This window comes from Haemaphysalis longicornis, unplaced genomic scaffold (genome assembly GCF_048455015.1).
Source record: "Haemaphysalis longicornis isolate Haplotype H1 unplaced genomic scaffold, Haemaphysalis longicornis Haplotype H1 scaffold_142, whole genome shotgun sequence".
Classification (NCBI taxonomy): Eukaryota; Metazoa; Arthropoda; class Arachnida; order Ixodida; family Ixodidae; genus Haemaphysalis; species Haemaphysalis longicornis.
Window position 1 is genome coordinate 567,381 of NW_027526248.1, and position 9,735 is coordinate 577,115.

A 9,735-nucleotide genomic window follows, 5' to 3' on the forward strand; every position below is an offset into this window, starting at 1 on the left:
TCCCCTTTCGCAGCCCTACTGAGCACTAGCTCCTTTCCGGAGCCCATGCCTTTCAAGCGCGGTGAAGATCTGCTGGATGGCCCAGTTTTGATCTATCTTGCTGGCTGACTCGATGGCTGCTTGAAGTTTCGCTGGATACTTCTCGAAACTGGCACTGTCCGGTTCGGTGGCACAGTCCCACATAACGTGCCACCGGTTGGCCGGTCCCTTCTTGCACACACTGCACAGGGCCTCGGGGTATTCATCCGGGAACATCTGTTGTAACGCTGCCGGTGATGTGACCGACGCTGTCTGGAGTCTTCTTAGCCACACTGCTTCCTCGCGACCCAGAGATCGATGTGGCGGCGGGTACGCCCGTCTCGAAAGCCGCATGTTCTTGAGTGTTTCGCCATAGCCTCTCGCTCGGTCCTTGGTCTCCGACCACCATTCGCACTCGGGACGACTCTCCACATTGGGAGCGCGGTGAGTAATAGCGCGCGCCTCCCTGTGGGCCGTCTCGTTGTGGTTGGGTGTATTCGGAGAACATTCACCCGCGTGCGCAGGGATCCACCTTACTTCTACTCTTCTTTCTTCCTGCGCAACCACTCGTTCGATTATCTTGGCTGCCTTGTCACTGATCCGGCCGTTGGCTAGGTTTCGTACGGCTTCTAGCGAATCGCTTAGGACGGTGTCACACCCCGGCTCGGCCATTGCTAGGGCGATGGCGATCTCCTCTGCTTCGGTTGCATTAACACACCGCATACTCGCTGACGTGGACACTTCCCCCGTTCTCGCATTGATGGTAACCGCTGCGTATCTGCCCTTTCCGTAGTCTGCTGCATCCACGTATCTCGTTCTCGGGTCACCGCTGTACTGCTCGATGAGGTACTTGGCCCTGGCTCGCCTCCGCTCCCGGTTGTGCTCTGGATGTACGTTCTTCGGGATGGGACTCACCCGCACGTTTTCTCGAACTTTATCACAGAGCTCGTGAAGCTGCCTCCCCGTGACCTGATAGCCGTACCCCAAGGTCTCGAGTATGGCCCGGCCTGTCTTGGTCCCCGCCAGCCTCTAGTATAGGTAGATAGACAGGGGTGACGGCGAAGCCCTGCGTGGCCTGACCCGCACCCCCCGCCGGACAACGCAATAAAGGTCATTTCTCTCTCTCTCTCTCTCTCGCTGTGCCGCCAGCTGCGCCTCGATGAGCTCGTCCAGGGTGTTGTGAACGCCCAACTGCATCAGCCGCTCGGTGTTCGTTGACTCCTTCAACCCCAACGCTCGCTTGTACAACCTTCTGATCATGGTGTCAATCTTGTTCTTGTCCGTCTGCGACCACTTGTGGTAAGCTGCCGTGTACGCTATGTGACTGACAGCGAAGGATTGTACCAGCCTCGCGAGCCCTTCCTCACGCATGCCCGCCTGCTTGGACGACACGCGCTGGATTAGCCGCAGGGTACTTGCTGTTTTGATCGCCAACTTCTTCATCAGAGTATCCTTGCTGCCGTTGCCGCTGATCGGCATGCCCAGCACCCGGATCTCAGGAACCTCGGGAATTCTCTGACCGGTCTTAGTGATCAGAACCAGGCGATCGCACTCTCTCGGGGGCAACAGAGGTCGGCCGGCCTTGCGAGGCGAGTACACCAGGAGCTCTGACTTGGATGGCGAGCACTGCAGGCCCGTCCCGTCAAGCCGCTCTTCGATAGCAGAGACTGCTCTCTGCAGCCTCCTCTCAATACTGGCGTCCGTGCCGCCGGTCGTCCACAGCGTAATATCGTCAGCATAGATGGTATGCCGGACGCCCTTGACGCCAGCCACGGCTTCGGCGACCGGGATCATGACGATATTAAACAGCAGCGGTGAGATAACAGACCCCTGGGGCGTGCCTACGCTGCCAATATCTCGTTCTGGTAGCTCGATCTCTCCTGCGAACAGCTCGATCTTTCTCCCCGAGAGGAAGTTCTTGATATATTCATAACTTCTCTCGCCCATGTTGAGCTTCGTCACCTGCGCCAAGATGGCCGAGTGCTTGACCCGATCAAAGGCGCTTTGCAGGTCCAATCCTAGGATCACCCTGCTGTCTCTCGTCTCGTTCTCGATGATCTCTTGTTTCAGTTGTATCATCGCGTCTTGGGTGCTTAGGCCCCTCCGAAACCCGATCATCGAGTCAGGATACAGCCCCTCTTGCTCTAGATAATCTTGCCAGCGGTTCGCCAACACGTGCTCGAGGACCTTCCCCACGCACGAAGTCAGCGAGATGGGGCGTAAGTTCTCGATGCCTGGTGGCCTGCCCGGTTTCGGTATCAATACCGTCTTCGCCTTCTTCCATTGCATCGGTAGCTTGCCACTCCGCCAGCACACGTTGTAGTATCTCGTAAGCGCCTCGATCGACAGGTCATCTAAATTTCGCAGGGCCTTGTTCGAAACTCCATCTGGTCCCGCCGCCGACCTGGTGTTCAGCTCCCGCAGAGCGGTCTTGACCTCGGCCGTCGTGATGTCGCGATCTAGTTTCTCGTTCGAGACCCCTGCGTATGCCGGGTGTTGCTCGGCCTGCGTTTCAGGTAGGTACTTGGCACTCAGCCTCTTAATCAGCTCGTCCCTACCGAGGCTCTTTTCGGCCTCGTGCATGACCCGAGCCATGCGATTCTGCTGGAACGACTTGGTCTTGGTTTCGTCCAATAAATGGCGGATCAACGACCAGGCCTTGCCCTGATGCAAGCTGCCATCTATGCGGTTGCACAGGTCGTCCCACTGCTGTCCGCAGAGCAACGCGCTGTGCCTCGCAATCGCGCGGTTCAGTTCAGTCACCTTCTTCCGCAGCTTCTTGTTCCACTTCTGCTTCTTCCACCGCTCCTTGATCGATGTCTTTGCCTCGATCAAGTGCGCCAGCTTGCTGTCGACACTCGGTATGTCATCGTGAGTCTCGATCGACTTTGTAGCTCGCTTGACGTCCTCCTTGGTGCCGGCCGTCCACTCTTCGATATTAACAATGTCTTTTACCGCCAGCGGGTCTTCTTGCCTATGGTTGCGAAACGCGTCCCAGTCGGTCCACCTCTGCTCCATCTTGCGGCCGCCGCAGCCGACCAGCTCGATCTCCAAGATGTAGTGGTCGCTCCCCAGGTCCTCCCCGGTGTTACGCCACGTCACCTCTCCCCCGTTCTTGACGAAGGTCAGGTCCGGCCTGGTGTCCCGTTGAGTCGAGGAGCCACTCGTCCGCGTTGGTTGGTTGGGGTGAGTGATCAGGGTGAAACCCTGCTCGGTTGCGTCGTACATCAGGTCTTTGTCTTTGGCCGTATTATACATGTAGCCCCACGCTTGATGCGAGGCATTGAAGTCTCCCGCCACCACCAGTGTCTCTTTCTTGGCTTCGTTGCTCGCCGCTCTCATCAGGGTCTTGAACTTCTGGCTGTGGTCTTTCGGGTTACTGTATACGTTCACCAAGAAAACGGCGCGCTTGCAGCATTTACCTGGCGCGATCTCGACACACACTTGCTCGCACTTGCTCTTCTTGCCTTTGTGTAGTTGATGTTCAATGGCGGTTAAGCCCTTCCTTACCAGGGTACACACCCCTCGCCGACCGGACGTGTCAGCGTGGGCCCTGTACCCCGGCAAGGCAGGGTCCTTCACCACCGTTTCTTGTAACATGATTATGTCTGGCTTCTTCACCGCACCCCGCACATGCTGCTGGAGCGACGCTCTCTTGTTGTTGAGGCTTTGGCAATTCCACTGCCAGATCGTGAGCGACGTGGTCGCCGCCCCCGATTTTACTGTGCGATGGGACCGTCTTGGCATGGTTGCTGCTCTGCTGATTGCTGCACTTGGTCTTGTAGATACGGGTGGTTGACGAACTGCGCCGCAAACACCGGGCTTCTTACTATGGGCTTGAGCGTTTGCTCAACCAGCTCGAACCTCGCGTTCAAGTTTTGAACCAAACCTGCCATTGCAGTAATCGTTTCCTCAAGTCTGGCGAACCTTTGCTCTGTTGTACCCGCCTTCTGCTCCGTCCCCGTCGTCAGAGTAGCGACCGTTGCCGTTAGTTTCTCGAGCTGGGCTTCGAGGTTGACCTTTGTTGACTTGCGTGGCTTCTTTTTGGGCGCCTCGGATGCCTCTTCTTCCTCTTCGTCTCCGGCGACCTCCATCGGCAGCTGTTGCGATGCCACAGCTTTTTCCTGGTGCTGCTCTGCTTTTCTCTGCTGTTGTACCTGCTTCTGCTGCGCTGGAACCGCCACCTCTGCATCCGCTGGTCTTGTCTGCCCTTGATGCCATGGCTGCTGCCCTTGCGGTTGTGACTGTTGACACCCCAGTCTTCTTTCCACCTCTGCCAGCCGCTTCGCCAGCATCTCGATGGTTGCCCTTTGCTTTTCGTTAGTTGCTCTTAGTTGATCGTTGGCCCTCCGTAGTTGCTCGTAACCCTGATCGTTCTTGAATCCGTTCACTGCTGTCTTGCCGTTGTCCTGCGCGGCAGCCGCCCAGCTCACCCCCGCGCGGAGCAGCGCCGACTGCTTCTGTCCGCCGCCATTGTTTCCGCGAATAGACTCACGTGACACATCGCGTGACCTTGACCGCAGGTGCTGTGACTCACCTCGTGATGCACGTCGTCCACGGCTTGCGTCATGTGTCGTCACGCCACCTGCGCTTCCAAGCCGCGGGAAGGAGCCCGGTGAAGGTGTCCGCTGCCGCTGTTGCCTTTGTTGTTGTTCGACGTTTCTTCGTTCCCAACGTCTTTTTCTTACTACGTACGGAATCTTGTATCTTGATTTACAGGCTCGGTCACCCGTTGGGTGACCCTCGCCACACAACTTGCACTTGGGTACACATGTATGGTCTTCCCTTGGGTTACTGACCCCACAGGCCAGGCAAACCTTCGCGCTGGGAGTCGGGCATACGTCGCCACGGTGTCCAACTGTGCCGCAGCACCTACATACCTCAATTTGCTTCCTGTACAGGCTACACTGGTAAAGCATAGACCCGTACCTCACAAATCTTGGAACCTTCTCGCCCTCGAAAGCGACAATAACCGTCCTCGACGTGCCAATGCGCTTGGCCCCTATTGCAGTATGGTTATACTTTGTCACAATCTGTTCGTTGAGTTTGCTCTCAGAATCTTCTACTGGGACACCCCTAATTACTCCCTTGACCGTGCCATGTGCGGTCGTCCCGTACGCGTTGACTTCATGCTTCTTGCCTAGAACTTCTATCTCTCCTACTTGGACGTACTTCTTCGCCCTCGCCATGCTCGGCGTGCTGATCACCACGATGTTTTGAAGAAAATTAGGGCACATCATGTCTTCCGCCCTCTCCGCTTTCTCGGTAATACCGGCAGCCGTCATGATGGCCTCCGCCACACGCGCCGGGTCACTCTTTGCTATGTCTAACCCCCCGCGAGGTCGCACCACAACCTTGATCTCCTCTGCGGGCATACTTGGCATGCGGGCGGCCCGAATAACCTCTCTCCTCACGCTCTTGCCCCTGTCCTTCTTGCTGTCAAGCGCCGAACTCTCAATGCCGGGAAGGTCAGCCAGCTCACCTTGGTCTCCTCGCCGTCTCGATGTCTTGCCGTTTCCGCCGGCGCTAAGCCATCCGCTGGACTTGTGGAACTCTTCGGGAGTAATATCTTCTCCCTCGACTTGCACGAACATCTGGGTCACGAGCTCCGCCATTGCTGGCGAGGTAGACGCGGCTCCGTCCATCCCGCCCGGCGAGACGCCGGCAGTTAGGCGTAGCCTTCGTCGAGCGCGTTAAGGCCGGAATACATGGAGCGTTTATGCGACGAATAGTCGACGAACTTCGCCCGGCGGCGTCCGCTGGACGCTCGGCGGCGGAAAAACATCGTCCGCCGCCTATCTAGCCAGGGCAGAAAAAGTTCGTCGCCGTCGACGGCAGCGGCAAAGCGTTTCCAAACATGGCGGCGCCCTCTTCGCCCGCTTCACAGCGAAAACAGCTTCGTCGCTAATCCCTCAATGCGATATCGTGTGCTAAACCGTTTACTTCGAGTTAAATTTGTCCACTCTTGCCCTCACATAAATTTTCAAGCGGCAAATAGCCTTCTTTTTTCAGATAGAAGGGCGTTTTTTCTAGCTGTTAAGCCTGACGCAGCAGCGTTGGTCGTCGTCATAGCAACGGTCTCGCGAGATGTGTCGTGACATTCCGTTCTCTCCGCCCGCGCCCCGACTTTCTGCTTCCGAGCGTGCCGCGTCCCGTCCCGTGCCGTACACGCCGGTCGCATTTGTTGCAAAATGTCATCGTCCAAAGCTGTGCGCCTGGAATTTAATGACAAATTCATTACGGCAGTGCAGAAGCGTCCTATCTTGTGGGAATGCGGACGGGCGGACTACAAGGACCAACGTAAAAAAAGTGTGGCTTGGGAAGAAGTTGCTGCGGAAATAGGATGCGACCTTCAAGGTATGTTTACAGTTCCTATTCCTAGTACGCTTCAGCACGCAGGATGTACTTCCTGCAGCGCTTTCACTTACAGGGGAATGTATCCAGCGAAGTCCTCACTGTGCGTCATAGCTTGCCGTTGTCAAAATTGCAAAATAGTTGCAACTGCAATAACGGCCGCAACGTTGGCGCACCCTGCATATCCCGACGATAGAGCCCGCACGCGAGCGGGTAAATTCTCATTTCCGTAATCAGTGAATGGACAGCGAACACCTGCTATTGCGCGACGGTGCAGTGATTAAATGCCGTAAATATTGCAACCCCTAATTTGCTGCGCTGTGTGTCTTGATTTTTTCCCGACCGGCAAAACCGCCTCCGCTCACTGACTAGGCAGTCACTGTTAATGGTTAATCACTACACTCTTTTTTGTTTTGGTTGGGGTTTCGCCCAGACGTATCGCTGGCTTTCGCTGGTGTGTCGGGCACACGTAGGCTATTAATACTGACTAATCAAGGACAGTAACTCTGGCTAGTCAGTGAGCGGAAAGGTTTTTTGCCGGTTGGGTAAAAATCGAGACAGACTAGCTGCTCCCACCGCGAGTTGCGATGCGGGCGTGACATGGGTCGCCGGGAGGTGGTGGGGAGATTTGGCGACGCTTACCGGACTCTTGCCCTACTCGGCATATATTACCCTGGAGCTACACAAACGAAATATTTTCTGACCACCCACACGGCTCGCCGTGCCTCGAAAAGCCAAGGAAACACGAGTGATGTGCAATTTCAGCGATTGTTTTATCTGATGCCCCCCCTCCCCCCCCCCCCTCCAATTGCTGGTATGCTAGAGATTTAAAGGTAACTATGGGGTAACAATTTTTATACCTACTTCCAGAAGCGAATCTACCGGGCCGATGGAAGAGCCTGCGGGACACCTTCACAAAAAAACTGCGGATGCAGAAAACCGGCGCCCCAAGTGGCTCAGGTGCGAAGGAAGGCAAGAAGGCAAAAGAAGTCACCTGGCCGTACTTCACCATGCTGAAGTTCCTAAAAGACGAGACGGAAATTGACAGGTTTGATCCTTGTAGTGGTTGTTTGACTTGTTTATTTCAGGTCCGCATGCAATCAAAGCAGGTTTAATTAAGTGTCAAAGTTGAGGTTGCACAAGTGGCTAGTTACAATACTATATCCAAGCAACTGGCACTTCATCTTGAATGTACGTGTGAGCTAGTTGCTTGCGTGAAACCGTATGGCAACTAATGCAAATAAGGACAGATGGCTCACGTGCCATTACTGCTTTTTTTATCAATATGTAAGCCTTCTGCAGACTCTTACAAGTACACAGCCATCACAACGCTCAGTGAAAGGGCCAAAATAGTTATAAAACACATGAATACAGGAATAATAAAGGCAGGAAAAAAAAACAGCGTGACGAAATTACATGAATGCTCCATTACTGGATCACTCTTCACCAGAACAAGTATACAGTAGTAAGCAATGTGGAAAAATATGAATAACGGACAGTGCGTGCGACACGAACAATAACCAAACTAGTCTTTTCTGTGCCATAAAACACAGATGTACACTAGATGTGCCTCTAACAAAACTGGTTGTAATTTTCAGCACCATATCAAATATTACGGACCCGGAGTGCACGGATGAATCCCCTCAAGCACTGTTGGCGGCCATCTATAGCGACACTGCAGGTAACAAGTTATTAATCATAAATGAAAGTACTGTGGATGTTTACACTGTCTTCGCTGTTTCTTTTTTGCAGAAGAGCTGGAGGAAGAAGAGGTTGTCGTCCACGACGTTCCTGCCAGCAGCTATTTAGAGGAGAGCAGCCTCGACGACACTACACAGAGCAGTAGCCATGACACATCCCACACCACCGTTCCGGAACGTGCTACTCCGAGGAGGAAGAAAACAACGAAATCAAAAAACAGATGGGAGGAAGAACTGTCACAAGTTGACAAAGCCATTGCTGCCCAGAGCGACCAGGCCTCTCTGTACGGCCAGATGTTGGCAAGCAAATTGAGATCTTGTCCGAAAAGGATGAAGCAAGTCATGGAGTTGGACCTCCTTGATTTCTTTAAGAGGTATACGTTTGAAGAAGAACCTGAGTAAAATCTGTGCATGCCAGTGTCGTGCCTATGTTTTTTGAGGAGCCGGGAGGCAAGTGTGTGCCCACTGCCACGTCACGGCACCTTCATTCATGAAGTACTGTGCGAACATTTTTCGCGTCTCTGCAGCACCTGCACTGTAGTTCCTTGACGGTGTTGCTTCCAAGTCGAGCAACTGGCTCCTCTGGGTTTCATTCCTCCACTGGGCTGGAACAATGTTGCCGTAGTCGTCCTCCATGTCGGCGTAGCCTGGTGGACTGTACGTCGCCTCACTTGCTTCACACAAAAAGTTATGGAGAACACAGCAGGCCAGCACAACAGAAGTTGCGTTCTTGGGGAGTAGGTTGATTGGCCCAAGCAGAACGCGCCATCTCGCTGCCAGTATGCCAAAAGCATTTTCGACGATGCGCCTGGAAAGTGTGCATTTGGTACAATAAGTATAACTGGAGCAATTGCTGTCAATGGTTTGAAAAGGTAAAACTACATGCAAAATTTTCGTTGCCTGAATTTGGTTGAAATGATCATTTTATACCCGTGAAATCACCATAGCAAAGGTTTAAGTAGCCCCATAACACTTTAAAGCGACATGGAAACAGAATACAACCACATTCAATTTGAAAGAACTAGGCTTTGGTAACTCACTCGGCTCCATTCCAACCATGATTTTTTTTTGCCGAAAAACAAATACTGAAAAACGTAACTATTTCACTATACACGAGGCATGCAGTTACACAATGGAGGGAACACTACAAATAGCATTACGAGTGTGCTAACTGCCCGTTTGCATTCCAGTGATTCAATGAATCAAGCCAAACTAGTGCACCACTACAATAGCAGTTACGTTTCTTGATGGTGGCTTTGATCGGCGGCCGCCAATCGCACAAAATTCAGTATGCTTTTGCAATAAGGGTTTAGCAAAGCAATAGTTTTTTGGTTATAGTGAATGGATGCTTGCGGAAACCCCTCCCTGTACCTTGCTCTGCTCAGCCTGTAGTTGAATACCCTCTGGGCTGGCAGCACGTGTTTCCCAGGGTACGGACGCATAAAATCAGGTCTTAGTTGGAAAGCCTCGTCCCCAACAAACACGTGAGGGGCAACACTGCGGCTCCTTGGCAGACGGGCTGGCACAGGGAAGACCAGGACTTCATTCTGCAGCTGCCTTCCAAATGAAGTAGCCTTGAAAACTCCTCCGTCGCTGTGCCGGCCAGGAGCACCGGCGTCTACCATGATGAAACGGTAGCTGGCGTCTACGATTGCCATCAACA

General features: G+C 53.6%; 1 protein-coding gene across 1 annotated transcript; it reads left to right on the forward strand.

The window, feature by feature from the left end:
- Window positions 1–6,087: 6,087 nt before the first annotated feature.
- On the forward strand, window positions 6,088–8,490 carry LOC144165670 (uncharacterized). Its single transcript, XM_077695482.1, has 4 exons — window positions 6,088–6,375; window positions 7,243–7,420; window positions 7,971–8,053; window positions 8,125–8,490. Exons 1-4 carry the CDS (start codon window positions 6,210–6,212, stop codon window positions 8,472–8,474), a joined length of 777 nt encoding a protein of 258 aa, XP_077551608.1. The 5' UTR covers window positions 6,088–6,209; the 3' UTR covers window positions 8,475–8,490.
- The last annotated feature ends 1,245 nt before the right edge of the window (window positions 8,491–9,735 follow it).

Coding starts and splice junctions, on each gene's coding strand:
- LOC144165670 (XM_077695482.1), top strand. CDS start 6,210: ATGTCATCGTCCAAAGCTGTGCGCCTGGAATTTAATGACAAATTCATT. Junction 6,376..7,242: donor AATAGGATGCGACCTTCAAG/GTATGTTTACAG, acceptor ACCTACTTCCAG/AAGCGAATCTACCGGGCCGA. Junction 8,054..8,124: donor CATCTATAGCGACACTGCAG/GTAACAAGTTAT, acceptor TCTTTTTTGCAG/AAGAGCTGGAGGAAGAAGAG.